The sequence below is a fragment of the Leuresthes tenuis genome, unplaced genomic scaffold (assembly GCF_036924035.1).
Source record: "Leuresthes tenuis unplaced genomic scaffold, fLeuTen1.0.hap1 SCAF_18, whole genome shotgun sequence".
Lineage (NCBI taxonomy): Eukaryota > Metazoa > Chordata > Actinopteri > Atheriniformes > Atherinopsidae > Leuresthes > Leuresthes tenuis.
This window is the reverse complement of record NW_027325372.1, coordinates 2,506,696-2,528,418: the sequence shown is the minus strand read 5'-3', so window position 1 is coordinate 2,528,418 and position 21,723 is coordinate 2,506,696. Positions and strand designations below refer to the sequence as shown.

Here is a 21,723-nt window from a genome sequence, read left to right as displayed (position 1 = left end):
GTATCTTAGCACTGACCCCTTATGTTAGCACTGACCCCTGATGTTAGCACTGACTCCTTATTTTAGCACTGACCCCTTATGTTAGCACTGACCCCTTATGTTAGCACTGACCCCTTATGTTAGCAATGACCCCTTATGTTAGCACTGACCCCTGATGTTAGCACTGACCCCTTATTTTAGCACGGACCCCTGATGTTAGCACTGACCCCTTATTTTAGCACGGACCCCTGATGTTAGCACTGACCCCTTATGTTAGCACTGACTGCTTATGTTAGCACTGACCACTGATGTTAGCACTAACTCCTTATTTTAGCACTGACCCCTTATGTTAGCACTAACTCCTTATTTTAGCACTGGCCCCTGATGTTAGCACTGACTCCTTATGTTAGCTCTGACTCCTTATGTTAGCACTGACCCCTTATGTTAGCACTAACTCCTTATTTTAGCACTGGCCCCTGATGTTAACACTGACTCCTTATGTTAGCACTGACCCCTGATGTTAGCAATGACCCTTATGTTAGTACTAACTCCTTATATTAGCACTGACTCCTTATGTTAGCTCTGACTCCTTATTTTAGCACTGACCCCTTATGTTAGCACTAACCCCTGATGTTAGCACTGACTCCTTATGTTAGCACTGACCCCTTATGTTAGCACTGACTCCTTATGTTAGCTCTGACTCCTTATGTTAGCGCTGACCCCTGATGTTAGCACTGACTCCTTATGTTAGCACTGACTCCTTATGTTAGCACTGACCCCTTATGTTAGCACTGACTCCTTATGTTAGCACTGACCCCTTATTTTAGCACTGACTCCTTATTTTAGCACTGACCCCTGATGTTAGCACTGACCCCTGATGTTAGCACTGACTCCTTATGTTAGCTCTGACCCCTTATGTTAGCACGGACTCCTGCTGTTAGCACTGTAACCTTATGTTAGCTTAAATCAGCTACGTCATTTTTCTCATTTCGGTAATTTTCAATTCCGAAAAGAAATCCTTGGACTCACTTTGGCATCCACATCCACCACTTTATCAGTATTCTTTGAATTTCATCCTGAGTCAGACTAACATAACTCCAGCTGGTCCAGTTAGCGCTAAAATGACCAACTGTGACAGATTTTATAAACCATGAAGTTTATCTCTTACATCTTACAACAGAACAGCACTTCTGCAGTGTCTGCAACAGCATTACAAAATGTAAATTTGAAATGTTTATTCTACTTTTAAACACCTCTGTGTTTGGAAACAGATCTTAAATTAAATTGTGAGTTACGGCCTCTTTACATTGTTTGATAAGTCAGAACGACCAGTTTCAGCCGAGGCCGGTGAGATTTCTAATGAGCAGCTGCCAGATACACTTGAGAAGATCGCCATTTTGTATTGATCACTCCCTTAAATCCTGCGTCTGAATGTAAACTCCAACACCAAATCAACCAGATTACTGTAACTGAAGAAAACTGCAGGAAGCTGATCAATAATAATACTTTAAAGAGCTCATAAGAGGACTAATTAGGCTGCACTGTGAGCACAAAAGGCCAGATGCATAACACAGACCACACAACATGTTAACTTCCCACATTCATCTGGTTTAAGGGGCTGAAACAGAAAAAAACATCATGGACAAATGCACTAAAATAGTACTGAGGTGTGTTTCTATTCATTAGTTCTTCTGATTAACTTCTATTTAACTTTGTAATGAGGGTTTTAGACACAGATGGTTCAGATTATCGGCTCATTCGACCTTTTAGGTTTCTATGATTATGTTTTAGAAAGCAGCCAAACGCAGCGTGATGAACGTCTCTGTCCATGTAAAGCTGGCTTTGTGTTAAAAGGAGGTGCTGCAGACCCGAGTCATTTCTGTTTCACCTCAGCCGAATCATTCGCCCTGATCAAAGAGAGTCTGGTTGTGAGACATGGCTTCGTCACAGAGTGTCTCAGTCTTACATTCTGCAGATTGTGGTGTTTTTGATTCGTCATTTTCTACAAAGAAACGGATCGTTTGCTCGTTTGAGTCTGCTTTAATGTTATCTGAACCTCAACCACATCATTTGGATGATTTATTGAGCTTTTTAAAGATTATTTGCATGATTTCAGTCAGACCAACATGTTTAGATGCATTTTAAAAGGCTGCTTTTGGTCAGACTAACACAATAATTAATTTTATCTGGTGAATGTGCTTAATGAGTGGGATTAAAGGAGGACTATTCATATGCATGGATTTATACATCAAATAATGCACGTGTACATTGCAGCCTCTGTCATGGAAAAACGTGCAGCGCTGATGAACGTGGCTTCTGTTTTTGCCTTTCGTGCCCCGCAGCAGGACTCAGGATTAAATGTACACAGGACTGTGTCCACGGAAATATTTCCATGGTGTTAAAAAGCAACAAAACAGCGGCTGAATCCTAAGATTTCAAGGATAAGTTCAGTTGAAACATCAGTGCAAGGCACAGGATTTGAACTCGGCCCGTTTCTGCCTCCTAAATGTGATCCAAACGTCATTAGTTAATAGTTTGATGAAATACGGTGAGTTATTAGTAGTAAAGTTTACTTTAAGCCTGTAATTTAAGCCTTTGTTGGCATCTTGTAAACGTCTTTGCATGCATGCACAGTAAATGAACACATAACAAATTTCATCATGGCACCTTTTTAAATCCAGGTTACAACGTTCTCTGTGAACGCTGGTCCTGGAGAAAACCTCAGAGGAGCATCAGAGGAGCACGTTCAATCGCTCACAGCTCAGCCGGCTCGGATTTTTAAAGGCTGGGCTCAAGGTCAGGTTCACAGGTGACTCACTTTTCCATGAACTACCTGCCCTGAAAGCATGGGGGGGAGCAGGGGAACATGCACTTAAGCTGCTCACCTTTCCTCTCATCCCGCAGGAGAAAATGACCCATCCCGGATGAATGAATTCCACACTTGAAGTGACTCTTTTCACCACTTCTCTTGTGTCTTTGGTATCCTTTGTTCAGGTAATAATGGATGCACCGCCTCACGGGGTTCTGGATCCCTCAGAATCCTCCACCTTAAATGAGTCTGTTCTGGTCTGTGTTTAATGTGGGAAAGGTGTTTTTATTCACAGTCATGTGTTGTTGACTCAGACACCTTACGCAATGTGGGCAGGTTTAAGATGTGCCAACAGCTGCGTGATGAGAGTGCTTTACTGTTGGTGTTTGTGGCTTTACGATGTCCGGGATCATCAGCCAGAGCTCGTCAGTACGCATCACTGGCTGTGATCTGTGTCTACATCTCTCGCTGCTGCAGCCCAGCTTTCAAAAGGTCAGCAGGCACTCAGGAAACAATATTCCCACTTTAGAGACTCCATTAAGCAACACTTTTAGGGTCTTTCATCCCTGACTGACCTTCAGAATCATCTCTCTGGCCTCAAACCGATCTCAGGCGTCACTAAAGTTTACCTTCCCGTACCCACAGGGGTCTGAAAACATCTTCTGATCCGACAGCAGTTCATCGGTGACCGTCAGCTCCTCCAGCTCCGTTGTGAAATGATCTGTGCTCTCCACCAGCGAAGTGTCCTTGACAGCGCTGTAGGTGAGGGCCACGCTGTAGGCAGCCGGTTTATCCGAGCCCTTCCCCCTGCAGCGGCAGATCTTGCGGAAAGCGGCACGAAACTTCTGAGACATGGCGTTGTAGATGACCGGGTTGATGGCGCTGTTGAGGTAGATGCAGATCCTGCAGAAAAGCAGGAACCAGTTGTCCAGATAGGCGTGGCGCAGGAAGGAGTTTACCACCACCAGAGTGCGGTACGGCATCCAGAGCACGGCGAAGAGGATCACCACCACTGCCAGCATCTTGGTCACCTACGAGGAGAAAAGCCAGACCTGCTGCTGTGATAAAACTCTCAGTGGGAACAGCATCAGCTGAATCAATATCACTGACCTGAACGAGCAAATAAGAACAAACTGTACGAGCCACGATACCACTGAAGGGTGGAAATGTTTGTTTTCCAAAGTAATTTCATGATAAACCTCCAGAAAGAGGCAGCCGTGCCTGTTAAAAGGCCAATTCACCCACATTTCAACAGTCTCTGGTGGCTCACCACAGAGAAATTTAACCAAAGTTAGGAGCTAAGAGTTCATTCGTTAAAGAATTAATGAGTATTTAAGTGGCAGAAATCACATTTGGAACATTTTGTTAAATAAATACTTAAGAGGGATGATTCTACAAGATCAAATTAGATATTCTATTTCAGTATTTTCAGATAAATTAGAGAACCGTTTTTGTTTGGGACATTTTCCAAGTGCAAGTGCCATAATTAGGAAAGACAGAGTGATATAAGTTCTAACTCCTCCTCAAACCTCATTCCAACAATCAGCAGCCAAGAGCTCCTCTAATCAGCTGCCAGGCACTCTGAAAGTGAAAATAACTGATGCCCACCGATCCAAAGTAGCTGTGGGCTCAGTTTACGAGGTAATTAAGAAACAGCAGCTTCAACAGAAAGAGACGAGGTCAAGGTGAAGTCTGGGAGAGGACTGTTCAGGAGAGTTGATTGCAAGAAAGATGATAAAGCTCCAGTTTGACAGTAAAGGGACGCAGAATTCCTCTTCAGCTGTTTGCAGACGGATTGTAACGTAAATTTAATCTAATAACTCGTGTCCATAGACACATTCCTGCTGTTTTTTATGTTACTGAACAGGATAAAAACCCCAAAGAGTCGCGTCTCTTTTAATAAGTTCAGCATTTGGAGGCTGGAGGGGATGGAAGTGGTGGACAAGTCTTCCATCTTCCATCCTGAGCTCTCGTGTCCTCAGTTAACTTAAAATGTTCACTTTGCATTTGCTGTTTTAGTAACTTTACTGTTAAATGTTGTTTTTGCTACCTGGTTATGACGGTTAGGTGTTATAAAGTGACTCATTAGGGTTACTTATTAAAGATGACACGGTTAAAGTAATACAACTGACCCTGTAATAATGCATCAAAATATCTGTTTCCTGGATTACTGGCTGCTGATTTCTGCCCCCGAAAAAACAAAATGTGCTGAACAAAAAGCAAACGTTACGGTAAAAGTCCCGCTGGACCGAACAAATACATAGTTTTTATGAATATAACAATTCTCCCAGAGACTGAGCCGAATATTTGGTTGCAGCATCATTTCACCTATTTCTGTAACTTGAATGAATTATTCCAGGAGTTTGTATAAATGTGACGAATTCGTGCTGCTAATCAGAATATTTCATACGATACTCATTAATACAGTTTTATTTTTAACTAGAGAGAGAGGAGAATTATTTCTAATTCTTTCATCAAGCCACATTTCTGTTTGGTTTGCTTAAACATTTTTAAGCTGGTTTATTCGTCCAACTGGTTTGATGAAAGAATAATTTATACCAGAGGCTCCGAGGTTCAAAGCACAGCAACAAACACAGAAAAAACGCTTCTGGAGACACAAAAACAAAATAGAAAATGAGAAAATGAGTTGTTTTCTCAAAGTTTTGTTGTGTTTTGTGGTCTAATCATGAGATTTCAGAAAACTGAACATGTTAAAAATGCTTTTTTTCTGACATTTTTACTGGATTTTCCTTCTTTTTTATGTTCTGAAAGACTTTTGGCCACTAGTTCAAATATCTTTTCAGGTAAAACACTGAAGTATTTCCAGGAAAATTACGCAAACAACCTCTCTGAGTGTTTTACTTTCATCCATCATATAATTGTAGTCATTTTAGTTGATAAAATATTTGCTTTTTCTTATTTGTTTGCATGCTTTAAGCTCCTATTGGCTTCCTTTTCCTTTTGTATGAGGATAAGCAACATTTCCAGGCGCAGTGTGACTGGACTGCAGCAGAATTTGAACCACATCAGCAGGAACTTATCCCCGGGTTCGCTCACCTGTCTGCGGGACGTCGCGGTGGAGCTGGAGTGGCGGGAGTTTTTGCAGCTGGTGCGCTTGTTGGCGTTGTGGTTGTTCAGTCCGTTCTTCTTCTTGTCTTTTGGGTCGGAGGGCAGCGGGTTGAGGAAGAGGATTCTGGCAATGAGTCCGTACAGAACCGCAGAGAGCAGCAGCGGCAGCACGAAGAAGACGCCGAAGTCGAAGAAATAGATGGGCAGATAAAGCTGGCGCGTAACTCTGTAGCCGCAGGTGATGATGGTGATGTTGTCGTACACCTGCTCCTGGATGTCTGACAGGTAGAACCACATGACGCAGTAAATGGAAGTGAAAGCCCAAACGAACAAGATGATCTTCTTTGCTCTGGACAAAGTGCACAGAAACTGGGCTTTAATCGGGTGGCAGATGGCGATGTATCGCTCTATAGTGAAGGCGGTGATGGAGCAGGAGGAGGCGTTGATCCCGAGGTACTGAAAGTAGGTGATGCAGAGGCACCCGTAGTGGCCAAACACCCATCTTACAAAGATGCTTTCGATGACAGCTGGCAGACCGGCCGCCGTCAGAACCATCAGATCCGCCACAGCCAAACTGACCAGGTAGCAGTTGGTGGGAGTCCTCATGTGTTTGGTGGTGAGCACCACCAGGATGACCATAACGTTGCCAACGATTCCTAACGCACAAATCATAAGAAGCAGCACGCTGCTTATCACTTTGTAGTGGATGCTGTAGTCCACCCAAGTGCCCAAAGTCTGGTTCTGCTCCGGAGGTGATGTGAAGTTCTCCATCTTCTTTGATCAGCTAAATATATAAACTCAGCGCAAAGCGGTCCCGACGCACCAGACCCGCTTTACGCGCGACAGAAGCGAGCAATCTCCCAGCTTCTCGCGACCGGAAATGTGTGCACTGATCTTAGATAAGAGTGAAATTGAAAGAAGTCGAATTTCTGACGTTAAACGACCCCACAGCGACAGCTGAGCTGCTCGGACTCGGGCGTAAATCCGCGGACGTGCAGCGCGTAAAGAGGGATGAGCTGCGTCTTCCCTGCCGGAACAAACTGTGTCTGCCTCACAGATGGCGGGCTGCTTTTGAGCCGCCCTCCTGGCTCTAGCTCGCTTACGCACGCGAGGAGATTAGCCCATCATCACATTTTACGAACCGGACCTCCCCCATCAACACAAGCAGCTGCTCCAACGCCAAAATACATGCGCACGTTTAATATTACTCACAAATGGGCTTCAGAAATCAGCTCAGCTCAACAGGCTGTGACGTGCACGCAGCCGGTGCAAAATAGAATGAGCAGCAGTCACTGTGAAATGGAGCTAATCAGTATCTGTCCGCGGTTCGGTGCAGGCAGCTCCCGGCGGCGGATTGGACAGTTTTTCCTTTAGGAATTTAGCACATGTTTTGGAGCAGCCAGTATCCTGAACACCTTTGTCGGTGTCATGTATTATTCCAGGATTTTTACTGCTGTATTTCTCATTGGCTTCCGATGTGTGAAATTCTGGCATCAGTCTGACATCTGAAGTTTCCATCAGTGCTGCCTTAACCCTCCAGAACAGTGTTGAATTATTCAAATAAATGTTTTTCTTTTCATTCCTGTGCAAAGTTCCGTTGATTCATCAAGAATAAAACTGATTTAGTCGAAAAGATGGACATGAAATGAGACAATATAGGGCTGCACGGTGGTGAGCACCGTCACCTCACAGCGGAGGGTTCAGGTTTAACTCCCAGCTGGGGCCTTTCTGTGTGGAGTCTGCATGTTCTCTCCGGCTTCCTCCCACCGTCCAAAAACATGCATGTTAGGTTAACTGGTGACTCTAAATCCTCCTCAGGAGTGAGTGTGGTTGTTTGTCTCGTTTGTCTCTGTGTGGCGGGTTAAGCGGGTATAGAAAATGGATGAGACGATAGAAATAAAAGGCCAGAAGACAAGATACATTAGACACAATTAAACTAAATGCAGTTTAAACAAATGGGTCCTAAGCTGCCCCTTAAAGGTGTTCACATAGTCGGTCAGAGGACCTTTAAAGTCCTGTTGGAGCTAAAGCTCTTCAGTAAGTCGAACAAATAAATAGAGTCTGGTGTTATGGGACCTTCTGGAAGCTGCATGCGATGTAGTGCTCAGGTGAGTTAAAAGGAAACCACAGTAATCCAGAATAAACAGAAGCATGGACGATCATTTCCTGCCTGATTTTAATTGAAATGAGTTGGTAAAATCAGGAGCGAATTGAACTATTTACATGTTGATTCAGTCTTAAACTCCTGCCCATAGAAACCAGATTAGCTGCACGAACATAGTTTCTGATGCATGAGAATATTAAGATTTTACTCCAGACTGAGCTGAATATTTGGTTGCAGCATCATTTGTTGATTTATTTATTCTTCTTAATCTTTTTTTCTTCTTCTGAGAAGCTGATAATGAAGAACTTAAAGAAGTTGCTTCAGGACTACTTATGTAAAAAAAATATGTCAAGAGTTTAAATTTTAAACAAAGAGAAACAATCATTATTTCTAATGAAAATCCTGTTGGAATAACTTTCTTTAATAAGACATTTTCTTCCACTTCTAACAGAAATTATTACAGAAAATCAAGAGCAAAAAGCAGCTGGAGCAGAAACAATCCCCTCGGTGTTAAGCTGGAGAAAGTTGTCAGTAACCCAGTATTTTATGGATTGTTTGCAGCTCAGAAGGACAGATATCTCTGAGACCTCACCAGGCTCTAACAAAACATATAACTGAAGTCCATTCATGCAGTGGTAGGATGCACCTTTAAAAGTATGTATTAAATGACCCAGTGGAAGCATGTATAACACCAACAGCAGTGGGCCCAGAACACAACCTTGGGGAACACCTGAGACACGAGTTCAGATGATGATGTAAAACCAGCAACAGTTACTGCAGCCTGGTCTCATGAAAAGGCAGAATTAGTGGACACCAGTCATTTGGCATGTTATCACAATGCTTTTACTTGTCATTTGACATCATGCCCTGTTCTTCTGGCCTAATCTAAGCATTTTATGTGGTGTGCAGCACGATAAGAAGAGAGCCTCCATCATACTGTACCCTCACCCATGCTGAAAACTTGCTAAAAGCAGTGTGCTATTTATACACATCATCATGAGCACACGTTTAGTGAGAAAGACCTTCCAGAGAGATGTAATGAGAACATATATATATATATATATATATATATACCAACCCAGTCTTTGACCCTGTCAAACATCACAGCAGCAGCAGAACAGAACAGTGCATCAACAGGTCATTAAAGACTCTAAGAAAGGTCGTTTTTTAGGTGTTTAAAAAGTGTTTTTCACTCCTCTAAGACATCAATAACCTGTTTGGAACCGCTTTTTCTAAGACTTTCACCATGAAGGGTAACTTAACTTGGAAATAGGCTGTGATGCTGTGGCAGGAAAAGATTTAGAATAGAGTTGTAGTAAAATGGGAGAAAATCTCTCAGGCTGGGAAGATCAAGCTATTGGGGCCAAATTGGAAGGAATAACGTTAGCTCTGATGTTATTTATCCTGTTAATAAAGAAGGAAAGAAAACTTTAACTCTCCTCAACAGAGGAAGCTGGAACTGGAGGAGATGGAGGTGAGATTATGTTGTTGGGATCATGTCTGCTATCTGGGATAAGACTGGAAAATATTTGGCTCCGACGCCCTTAACCATGTCATTAAAATCTATTAGAAGTGCCATTGTACCTTCAGTCTGCTTCTGCATGAATAGACCAACTATGACAGCTGAATGTTCTTCTTTTCATGAATATTTGATCTCATCTTTGAATTTGCAGCTGCTTTAAAAATAAAAAAAACCCAGTAATATTGTAATTCACAGGGCATGTCAATGCATCTCTTTGTTATAGTCACAGAGGTGTCCTTGGCGGAGTGATTCAGGGCCCCTCGTCTTACCAAATCTGTCCTGGAAAGAGACAAAAATCAAAGTGAGCTGCAGAGAAGATGTAAAATGACTGCAAAGATTAAAAAAACTGAATGAAAAATACATAATGAACAATATGAGATACAAAAAAAAAACCACACAACTGCTACAAATAGATAAAAAACAAGCAGATTATACATAAAATGAGTATGATGAGGTGCAAAATTACCTGAGACACAAAGTGAACAAATTTAAGGATCAGAATTGCCACAAAGAGACACAAAACAGCTACAAAGGGATGTAAACTCAGCCGGGGCCCTAACACCATGCATGTGTGGTTCCCTCTGGGCACCACGGCTTCCCGCCACAGACCAAAAACATGCATGTTAGGTTAGCTGGTGATTCTAAACCGTGTGCATGGTGAGAAATCTGTGAGGCCCAGCTCAATGACAGTCACATTGGGTGAAAGAGAACTAAAATACCTACGTTTTGATATATAATATACCACGGTACCACAGATAATTAACTATAAAAGAGTTGAAAAAAGACAAAAAGAACACATTAAAACAAGCATTTCATTAAAAATGATTTAATGATTCTCCTTTGGGATGAATAAAGAATAAATTTATTTAATTTACAAAAACCAGGCAGTTAAACATGAAAAAGTCTTAAGCCTAAAACATTAATAAGATGGATAAAATTATGTAAAATGACCAGAAAAATGCAAAAGAACTCCATCAGGTAACTTCAGCTGGAACTTCTGCATCTGGGGATCCCTACATTTACATCCTCACATCTGCATCCCCACACCTGCATCACTACATCTGCCTCCTCACATCTGCATCCCCACGTCTGCATCCTCACATCTGCATCACCACATCTGCATCCCCACGTCTGCATCACCACATCTGCATCCCCACATCTGCATCACTATGTCAGCATCCCCACATCTGCATCACCGTCAGCTGGAAACATGCATCAGGATTGTAGGATCTACAAACTAATTTGCACCAACATTGTTTAACAAAAGTAAATCATGGATGATGAAGCACATCTGGAGACAAACAATCAGCCAAAGGTCCCGCCTACATCTTCAGGCTTTGTGTCTGTGATGTCACTTTCAGTGTGGGCGGAGCTTCCTGCCCTCCTCCAGTCTCCAGGCTCATAAACACCCGGCGGTGCTGGGTAACTTTGGCCAGTGGACCGGGTTTTGGGTCCTGCCAGATGTTCTGAGATGATGAAAACACTCCAGAGGCTGGAAATGATGTGACGACACGTTGGATTAGATCATTCGCGCTCTCTGAGGTGGTTAGATCAATGACGACGTTCAGGACCTTTAATTCTGAATCTTCCTGCTTTTCCTTCTTCTCCACCTTGATGATATGATGGAAAACACGCATGAACTGTGTTAAAATTCCCTTTTCAGTGTCAGAAATATCTCTTTTTGCTACATTGAGCCTCCTGCTAGTAAAAACTGGGAGTTTTTCATGTTCAAGATCAGATTTGTTCCCCAGTAGAACATCGAGGCCCATTTCATCATTGACTTTAGGGTGAAGTTTCATCAGGCCTGGCCTGTAGGGGACTGGAAAAACCACGTGTTTCCTTTGATGATCGCATTATGTGATATTTAATCAAATTATCTTATGATTTATGAAGAGATTTAGGTAGAGTTTGACTTCAAAGACACATTTTGGGCTGCAGCTCACACTTTCTGGTGGATTAAAGCTCATAATCTAATCTAAAACATACATGCAGAGCTTCAGCTTTCCTGGCTGAGGAACCCAACAGCTTGCAGACTGCTACCCTGTACATCTCAGCATGTGTTCACTGACCGAGCAGCCGATGCGCTTAACTGCCTCCATATTAAAGCGCAAAGAGGAATAAAAGCTTGTTTTCCGTTGTAAAGCCAACCTGAAATGAACAGAAAGAGCTGCAGCGACCTGTAATAAATGTCACGCCGTCCAACAACATGGGAATCTGCAGATCTCTGCACCACACTGCGGAGGTGGGAAACTCTCCTCCACACCAACTGTGAGTTATCTCCAGGCTGAGAATGGCGGCGATGGTGCCAACTCGCGCTTTATTCGCGCCATCGTGCTCTGAAGCTGCCAGGCGTCCGTCCTCAGCAACAGGTGGACGCAGGGAGTTGCATAACGATGACGCCCCCTTTCCCACACGAGTCCCTTCATCTCCCAGAGGCGAAGGAGGAGTGTGTTTGAGGTCTATTGTTCCTCCGGGTCTTTTATTTAGAAGATATAATCTGCGGCGTTTATTCGGCTGCTGGTTCGTTTGCTGCATTGTGCAAATATTAAAGTTGTTTTTGCATTTGAATTGATTCTAACTGAGAGTTTAATTCTAATTGGAACTATTTCTGTGATGTGAAAACTGCTGAAAAATGCTCATTTATAAAGGTTAATCTCTACCGCGTCCACTCTGTGTGTAATTAAGAAATATTTCTCACATAACGATGCTTGAGTGGAAACATCTTCACCTGATTGCATTATTTCATCCCAGCAGCTGGTGTCGGAGGGTAAAAGGAAGAAGGAAAAGAGTTTTGCTGCCATCTAAAGGATGAAGTGTTTCTCTTTAAATACAAAGACGCATTGAGCTGCTGATCTGGGGCCCGACGGAGCTACAGGTGACTTTTATGACCACGTCACTGTCATGATGACACCAGTCATGAAAACACAGAAAGTGAGAATATTAGGATGAATCTTCCCAGGATTTTTATTTAATGCCAAATGACTGGTGTCCAATAATTCTGCCTTTTCATGAGACAAACAGGTTATTGATGTCTTAGAGGAGTGAAAAACACTTTTTAAACACCTCAGAAATATTACTGGGTTTTTTTTATTTTTAAAGCAGCTGCAAATTCAAAGATGAGATCAAATATTCACGAAAAGAAGAACATTCAGCTGTCATAGTTGGTCTATTCATGCAGCAGCAGACAGAAGGTACAATGGCACTTCTAATAGATTTTAATGACATGGTTTAAGGGCGTCGGAGACAAATATTTTCCAGTCTTATCCCAGATAGCAGACATGATCCCAACAACATTATCTCACCTGCATCTCCTCCAGTTCCAGCTTCCTCCGTTGAGGAGAGTTAAAGTTTTCTTTCCTTCTTTATTAACAGGATAAATAACATCAGAGCTAACGTTATTCCTTCCAGTTTGGCCCCAATAGCTTGATCTTCCCAGCCTGAAAGATTTTCTCCTATTTTACTACAACTCTATTCTAAATCTTTTCCTGCCACAGCATCGCAGCCTATTTCCAAGTTAAGTTACCCTTCATGGTGAAGGTCTTAGAAAAAGCGGTTCCAAACAGGTTATTGATGTCTTAGAGGAGTGAAAAACACTTTTTAAACACCTCAGAAATGACCTTTCTTAGTCTTTAATGACCTGTTGATGCACTGTTCTGTTCTGCTGCTGCTGTGATGTTTGACAGGGTCAAAGACTGGGTTGGTATATATATATATATATATATATATATATATATATATATATATATATATATATACATATATGTTCTCATTATATCTCTCTGGAAGGTCTTTCTCACTAAACGTGTGCTCATGATGATGTGTATAAATAGCACACTGCTTTTAGCAAGTTTTCAGCATGGGTGAGGGTACAGTATGATGGAGGCTCTCTTCTTATCGTACTGGACACCACATAAAATGGTTAGATTAGGCCAGAAGAACAGGGCATGATGTCAAATGACAAATAAAAGCACTGTAATAACATGCCAAATGAGACCAGGCTGCAGTAACTGTTGCTGGTTTTACATCATCATCTGAACCCGTGTCTCAGGTGTTCCCCAAGGTTGTGTTCTGGGCCCACTGCTGTTGGTGTTATACATGCTTCCACTGGGTCATTTAATACATACTTTTAAAGGTGCATCCTACCACTGCATGAATGGACTTCAGTTATATGTTTTGTTAGAGCCTGGTGAGGTCTCAGAGATATCTGTCCTTCTGAGCTGCAAACAATCCATAAAATACTGGGTTACTGACAACTTTCTCCAGCTTAACACTGAGGGGATTGTTTCTGCTCCAGCTGCTTTTTGCTCTTGATTTTCTGTAATAATTTCTGTAAGAAGTGGTAGAAAAATGTCTTATTAAAGAAAGTTATTCTAACAGGATTTTCATTAGAAATAATGATCGTTTCTCTTTGTTTAAAATTGAAACTCTTGACATATTTTTTTTACATAAGTAGTCCTGAAGTAACTTCTTTAAGTTCTTCATTATCAGCTTCTCAGAAGAAAAAAAAAAAGATTAAGAAGAAATCAACAAATGATGCTGCAACCAATTATTCAGCTCAGTCTGGAGTAAAATCTTAATATTCTCATGCATCAGAAACTATGTGTTCGTGCAGCTAATCTGGTTTCTATGGGCAGGAGTTTAAGACTGAATCAACATGTAAATAGTTCAATTCGCTCCTGTTTTTACCAACTCATTTCAATTAAAATCAGGCAGGAAATGATCGTCCATGCTTCTGTTTATTCTGGATTACTGTGGTTTCCTTTTAACTCACCTGAGCACTTCATCGCATGCAGCTTCCAGAAGGTCCCATAGCACCAGACTCTATTTATTTGTTCGACTTACTGAAGAGCTTTAGCTCCAACAGGACTTTAAAGGTCCTCTGACCGACTATGTGAACAACTTAGGACCCATTTGTTTAAACTGCATTTAGTTTAATTGTGTCTAATGTATCTTGTCTTCTCGCCTTTTATTTCTATCGTCTCATCCATTTTCTATACCCGCTTAACCCGCCACACAGAGACAAACGAGACAAACAACCACACTCACTCCTGAGGAGGATTTAGAGTCACCAGTTAACCTGACATAGATGTTTTTGGACGGTGGGAGGAAGCCGGAGAACCCGGAGAGAACATGCAGCCTCCACACAGAAAGGCCCCAGCTGGGGATCTTATGAAGACTGAAACAGGAAATTAAAGCGAGTTTAACACACCATTTTAACTGTCTCGGTCGATGCGTTTTGGGTTGAATTTTAACTTCCTATCTTTTGGATTTTGGTACCGTGTTGTGACGTCATCGTCCGGTTAGATTGGGACTGGTTTCTTGGATCGAAGCTTCGTTTGTCTTTTGGTTTCTAATGTTTTTTTTTGTTCTGGTTTATCTCGAGTCCTTTGGTTCTTGTTCGGCTGCTGTTCTTTAGTTCTTTAGTTTTTATTTTGAGGAGCCTCTTTTTCTCCCGTTTTCTCTTCGGTTCGCTGTGTTTCCGGTCTTTGCCGCTAGATGTCCTCAGTTCCCCTCATCTGCTCTCTGCGTTGTCACCTGCTCCTGATGTCTCGTTATTCACCTGCATGAATCAGCTGCTTGTTGATGGATCATCATCTGTGTCTTCTCCCCCTTTGGATGCTCTGCTTTGGCAGTGGTTTTTCTTTCAGATCAACTCTGCTTGTTTGGGTTCTCCTCTCTAACATCACAAAGCAGACGAAGGAGAATTGAATTCCACAGGATGTCCTGAAAATTCAGACAAACTCGACAAAACTAGAGGCTGGATTCATCTACCGTTTTAAGCGATGATGAGCATGCAGAAGCGGTGCAGTCAGTGTTCATCTGTGCACTTCCTGGGCCTTGCAGGGTAATTTCAGCTCAGCCTTTTAAGCTTCTCTTCCTAGGTTCTGTCACCAGGAAAACAGGCTTTCTGTAAAGGATTTAAAGCCAGAAACAACCTGTCTGTGTTAATTTCTGAGAGTTCACAGAGCTCCTCCAAAAGCCCCGAGGACAAACACTATCTGAATGTGTAAAACCAATAAAGTACAGAGCAATAATCCCTAAACTCCTGCAAAGTTGTTGCTGCAGGAAAGAACGGGAACTGAGGGAAACTGACGGGGTACAATTTTAGCTCTGTCAGCTTTAATGTGAGAAAGAGGCGAGTGAGAAGCAAAGAAGACAAATCTGCAGAAATGCAACAGATTAAGCTGAGAAACGAGGACGTGATGCTGCCTGAGCCCACAAATTGCTTCACAAACATTCTTCACAAATGCTATTTAGATTGGACAAAACAGCACAGAAGGTGGCAGGAGAGGAAAGATTATGATACTCTGTGTCTGTTCGTTCCGATCAGAGAGGGCCTGATGATATTCTGCTGCAGGTATGATATAACTGCAACATATACTGAGTCTGTATCTGCTGCCAGAGAGCTATAAGCTAAGAGTTATGGCCTGAGTTAGCTTATTTCATTTATTGGGCTGGTCTGACCCTCATTCCTGTTTCCTTCCAAGCAGCCAGACTTTCCTGTAACCTTTAAAGTGTCCTGATCAACAGTTCTGCAGCTTTCTGAAGCTCTTTCAGAGTTTTTCTTTGGATATTTTCTGCTTTTTCACTCATCTTCAGTCCTTGTACCTGAGCATTTTCAGAGGAATGTGTTTTTTCTTTGTTAACCACTGAACTCTGACACACAGCAGCTCACATATTTCCTTGTTCCCCTTCAGATCTACAGGCTGATGATGGGTGTAACCAGCACCTGGTGAACCAACAGGTTCTGTTCTCTGACACATGATTTGATGATTTAGATAAGAGCTCAGATTAGTTTCAGCTATGAGGAAGTGAAACTCACTGAGTCGCTGATCTGAGAGGAGAAATGGCGCAGAAAGGAGCTCAGCTGGACCGAGAAACCTTCTCTTGTTCGATCTGTTTGGACCTGCTGAAGGATCCGGTGACTCTTCACTGTGGACACAGCTACTGCAGGAACTGTATTAAAGCCCACTGGGATGGAGAGGATCAGAAGGGAATCCACAGCTGTCCTCAGTGCAGGCAGATATTCATACCGAGGCCTGTCCTGGGGAAAAACACCATGTTAGCTGATTTAGTGGAGCAGCTGAAGAAGACTGGACTCCAAGCTGCTCCTGCTGATCACTGCTATGCTGGACCTGAAGATGTGGCCTGTGATGTCTGCTCTGGAAGAAAACTGAAAGCCATCAAGTCCTGTTTAGCCTGTCTGGCCTCTTACTGTGAGAATCACCTTCAGCCTCATTATGATTCACCTCCATTAAGGAAACACAAGCTGGTGGAGCCCTCCAAGAACCTCCAGGAGAACATCTGCTCTCTTCACGATGAGGTGAAGAAGATGTTCTGCCGCTCTGATCAGAAGTCTATCTGTTATCTCTGCTCTCTGGATGAACATAAAGGCCACGACACAGTGTCAGCTGCAGCAGAAAGGACTGAGAGGCAGAGAGAGCTGGAGGGGAGTCGGCAGCAAATCCAGCAGAGAGTCCAGGACCGAGAGAAAGATGTGAAGCTGCTTCAGCAGCAGGTGGAGGCCATCAATCAGTCTGCTGATAAAACAGTGGAGCACAGTGAGAAGATCTTCACTGAGCTGATCCGTCTCCTCCAGAAAAGAAGCTCTGAGGTGAAGCAGCAGATCAGATCCCAGCAGGAAACTGAAGTGAGTCGAGTCAAAGAGCCTCAGGAGAAGCTGGAGCAGGAGATCACTGAGCTGAAGAGGAAAGATGCTGAGCTGCAGCAGCTCTCAGACACAGAGGATCACACCCAGTTTCTACAGAACTGCCCCTCAGTGTCAGCACTCAGGGAGTCTACACCCTCATCCAGCATCAAGATCCGTCCTCTGAGGCACTTTGAGGCTGTGACAGCAGCTGTGTCAGAGCTCAGAGAGAAACTGCAGGACATCCTGAGAGAGGAATGGACCAACATCTCACTGAGAGGCACTGAAGTGGATGTTTTACTGTCAGAACCTGAACCAAAGAGCAGAGCTGACTTCTTAAAATATTCACGTGAAATCACACTGGATCCAAACACAGCAAACAGAAAGCTGTTACTGTCAGACTGGAACAGAAAAGTGACTTTAATGGAACAACGTCAGTCTTATTCTGATCATCCAGACAGATTCACTGAATATTCTCAGGTCCTGAGCAGAGAGAGTCTGACTGGACGTTGTTACTGGGAGGTGGAGATGAGAGGGGGAGGAGTTGTTGTAGCCGTCGCATACAAGAACATCAGCAGAGCATTAGGTTTATTTGGATATAATGACAAATCTTGGGCATTAGATTGTAACCCAAACAATTATTCATTTATGTACAACAAGATAAAAACCTCCATCTCAGGTCCTCGGTCCTCCAGAGTCGGAGTGTACCTGGATCACAGAGCAGGTATTCTGTCCTTCTACAGCGTCTCTGGAACCATGACTCTGCTCCACAGAGTCCAGACCAGATTCACTCAGCCGCTCTATGCTGGACTTTGGATGTGTTATTCTGATGGAGACACAGCAGAGTTGTGTAAAGTGGAATAAAGGTATCCTGTCAGCTCTTTGCTGTTTATTTGCTGCTTTTTCCTGTGTTTGTGCAGCCATGGAGGATATCACTGCTAATGAGGAGTTTTATTCACAGAAATGTTTCTCCACATGAAAATCTAAACTTCTCTGAGCTCTAAATATTAGTTGGATGCTTGTGTTGATGTGTCTGTATGTTGTTGTTTCTCTTCCACTTCATGGAGCCCAACAGAGACTTCAGCAGACCTTCCTTTATCACAGACTCTGTTCACATCTCATCACTTTGTAAATGTAAAATTATTCTGTAGCTACACTGACTTTGATTAGTTTCAGAGATCAAATGTAAAAATATAAATTTTAACATAACTAAAACAAAAACAGCAGAACCGGTGAGACTCCAGCAGGTGAAAAGATCTGAGGAGGAGTTTGAAAGTTAAATATCAGGAGATGAACTGGATGAATCTCTGTATGTGTTTCAGAAGATGTTTCTGTGGAGTTTCACTGAATAAAGACAATCTGACCAAAACATGTTGATTCTGTCGTTTGGTTTATTAACATGTGGACAAATCGTTTTCCAGGCTTTCTGACAGCTTCTCCTTTGGAGGTTTAAGCCAGTTAACTCTGACCTATGAACCATTCAGGCAGAAAAAAGGCTCCTAACTCAAGGGATGAACCAGTGTTGTGTCGACACAGAACAGACAACTTAGCAAAGAAGCCATTTTAAACTGGATCTTTAGGCTAGGGGTGGGCGATATGTCAAAAAATATCATATCACGATATTTTAAAAATAAAATCATGATTTCGATTTGATCACAATCTTAAGTTGAAAAGTGGAAAACAGACAGTGTTGCAGAAGTATTTTCGGTTGGGCAGCTCGTACCGCGGCTCAACTACTTGAAACATGAACCGCTCCTTTTCTACTGTTATAATTGGCTTTGATCTTAGACATTATAAATTCATATTCTGTATTTTCCTAAATAACCTATGTTCCTAGCTGGTACTTTTCTGGTAGCATATAATTTCCAAGATAAAAGGTAACTGCTTCTGTTACCCCTTTCTATCACTTGCTTGACTTTGTCATACGGAGTGTCTTTGTCAAATGCCTGTGTTAATGTTGTCTGTTTTGGTTTTAGCTAGCTGCCGCTGGGCCCCTGCTGTTTGGCTCTCAGCATACTGTTTGGGATGCTTTCAAGTGATTGAACAGGTTTGTCGTGTTGGGTGCGAACCGTTTCTGTTCAAACCAATTCCATATAATGGAGGTGGAATTTTTTTTTAGCAACCAGCTCCTCGGTTTGGCTTTCAGCCACGGCTCTCCACGCAGCTACCGCTACACACATAAACAAGGAAGCGGGCAAGAAAGCGCGTCACTGCCCGTAATTCGCTGTGATTGGTCGGTCAGGTTGATGACGTAACACGTCCGGTGCGTCGTTGCATCAGCATAGAACTGCAGTTTATAGAATGTATCCCTGACGATCCCGCGATCTCTGCAGTTTGACAGATCGTTACGGATCGTCTTCTCCTTGCAATCCTTCACGATTTAATGTCATCATATCACCCACCCCTACTTTAGGCACTTTGTTACCAGCAGCCTGTCACAAAGACACATAATTTGTTCCCATTATTATTATTATAATATTTGACTTTCTTCAATAAAACAGCTTCATCGCAGAGAAATGAGTCCAGTTTTCTTTGAATTTTTCTTTCCTCCGTCTCTCACTCAGAAAGATTTGATCCACATGCTTCAGATGATTAGTTATTATTCTGTGAGCTCTGTTGTTCTGACGTTTCTTCTTCAACAGCGTAGAAACATTTTCTTCAGCCGATAAAAACAACACGAGAACCGATGAGAACAAACAGCAGGAACACCACAAACTAACATGTTTAACATGAAGACAATAAAAGGCAGATGGAAGAACAAGAAGGACTCACTGGGAATGTTTTACACTCTTCATCCTCGTCTATAGCGCCTCCTGCAGGTAGAAACTTGATCTAAAATGTTCTGTTTTTTTCTTTCTGTAAGCAGGAAGTCTTCATCCATCCCTCATTTCTTCATAAGTCTTCTTCCATCCCTCATTTCTTCATATTTCACTTTCAAGGTGCCAGAGTCTGACAGCTGCTCTGGGAACAGAGCTCAGATGTAATGTAAAGCAAAGCGGTCTTTAGTAGCAGTTCTCCAGCTTTCTGAAGCTCTTCAAAGATTTTCTTTGGACATTTTTATGCTTTTTCACTCATTTAGTTGGTCAAAAAAACCTATTTTTTAATCACAACTAAGAAGAAAAATAAATCTCAAAATAAATAAAACCATTAAAATCGAGAAAAAACTAAATGACAGGTTAAAGAGTCAATTTTGAGTCAAATTTAGTCATAGATAAGAAAAAATGGGGATTGATACATGAAATAAAGTTAAAATAACAAAATTAGAGATCAAATTTGTTAAAAATCTTCATTTTCTATGTGAAAATATCTGCAAACATGTTTAGTTTAATTTTCCTTTAATGATGGAAATATGTTTCAGATGTAGCTGAGCATCTTCAGAGGAATGTGTTTTCTCTTTGTTCAGCCACTTAACTCTGACCTTTGAACCATTCAGGCAGACAAAAGGCTCCTAACTCAAGGGATGAACCAGTGTGGTGTCGACACAGAACAGACAACTTAGCAAAGAAGCCATTTTAAACTGGATCTTTAGGCACTTTGTCACAAAGACACATCATTTGTTCCCATTTCTTTAGCTGCATCTATGAAAAACAGCAAAGAAAACACAGTTTGACAGACAGAAAATAGGATTTCTGCAGCAACAAGGTGATTCCCAAAGAGCTATTAGCTGAAAACTTGGCATATCTCAGCATGGTGTGCAGTGTGTCCTTAAAACATTTGAGGAAACTGGACAAGTGGAGGACAAAAGAAGAAGTGTCAGGCCTAAAAAACTATCTACAGCAGATGAACAGGATCTGAAAGTGATGTCCTTAAGAAAGAGGAAAAAATCCAGCTGTGACCTGACAGGACCTGAGAGATGCATCTGGACCTTCAGCTGATCCATCTACTGTTGGCCCAAGCCTCATCAGAAATGGTCTCCATGGAAGGGTGGCTGTCAAGAAGCCGTTCTTAAGGAAGGGAAACAGGGAGAAAAGGCTGAGCTGTGCCAAATGACACAAGAAGTGGACTGAAAATCAGTGGCAACAGGTCTTATGGAGGGATGAATCCTCCCCAGAGCCCGGACCTCAACATTATTGAAGCAGTGTGGGATCATCTGACAGAGAACGGAACAAAAGGCAGCCCACATCCAAAGAAGAGCTTTGGGATGTCCTTCAAGAAGCCTGGAGAACTATTCCTGAAGACTCCTTAAAGAAATGACAGAAAGCTCGTCTCAGAGGGTTCAGGCTGAGTTGGAGAATAAAGGAGCTCAGACCAGATATTCACTTTAAAAACAGGAAGTGACACTCCAGCTCATAAGTCAGCTATCTGTTATCATCTTTATACACACAGGTGGAGTCTCACTGCTGCAGGATAACAGGCAGGGCAGCCCGAGAACAACAACAACAACAACAACAACAACAACAACAGAGGGCTGAGTTTGTTCAGATGTGACCGAGTGGAGGAGTGTAACTCATCAAAAAAGCTGAAGGAAGGAAAACAGCGAAATGGTCTCAGTGGAGAAATAAAATTTGCATACCGAGCGTTTGCAGGATGTTGTTACATAAAATTTCACAAGAAGACTGATCCTTTATTTTGGCTGTAAATAACAGTTAAAA

At 42.3% G+C, this 21,723-nt stretch overlaps 2 protein-coding genes across 2 annotated transcripts; one reads left to right on the top strand and one right to left on the bottom strand.

Annotated features, from left to right (window-relative positions):
• Positions 1-705: 705 nt before the first annotated feature.
• On the bottom strand, positions 706-7,054 carry trhrb (thyrotropin-releasing hormone receptor b). The gene is made up of 2 exons (XM_072370968.1): positions 5,846-7,054; positions 706-3,819 (listed from the first exon to the last, which is right to left on the bottom strand). Exons 1-2 carry the CDS (start codon positions 6,626-6,628, stop codon positions 3,397-3,399), a joined length of 1,206 nt encoding a protein of 401 aa, XP_072227069.1. The 5' UTR covers positions 6,629-7,054; the 3' UTR covers positions 706-3,396.
• A 9,276-nt stretch (positions 7,055-16,330) lies between these two features.
• On the top strand, positions 16,331-18,503 carry LOC140275424 (tripartite motif-containing protein 16-like). The gene has a single exon (XM_072370890.1). The coding sequence runs from the start codon at positions 16,331-16,333 to the stop codon at positions 17,993-17,995; it is 1,665 nt and encodes a 554-aa protein (XP_072226991.1). The 3' UTR covers positions 17,996-18,503.
• The last annotated feature ends 3,220 nt before the right edge of the window (positions 18,504-21,723 follow it).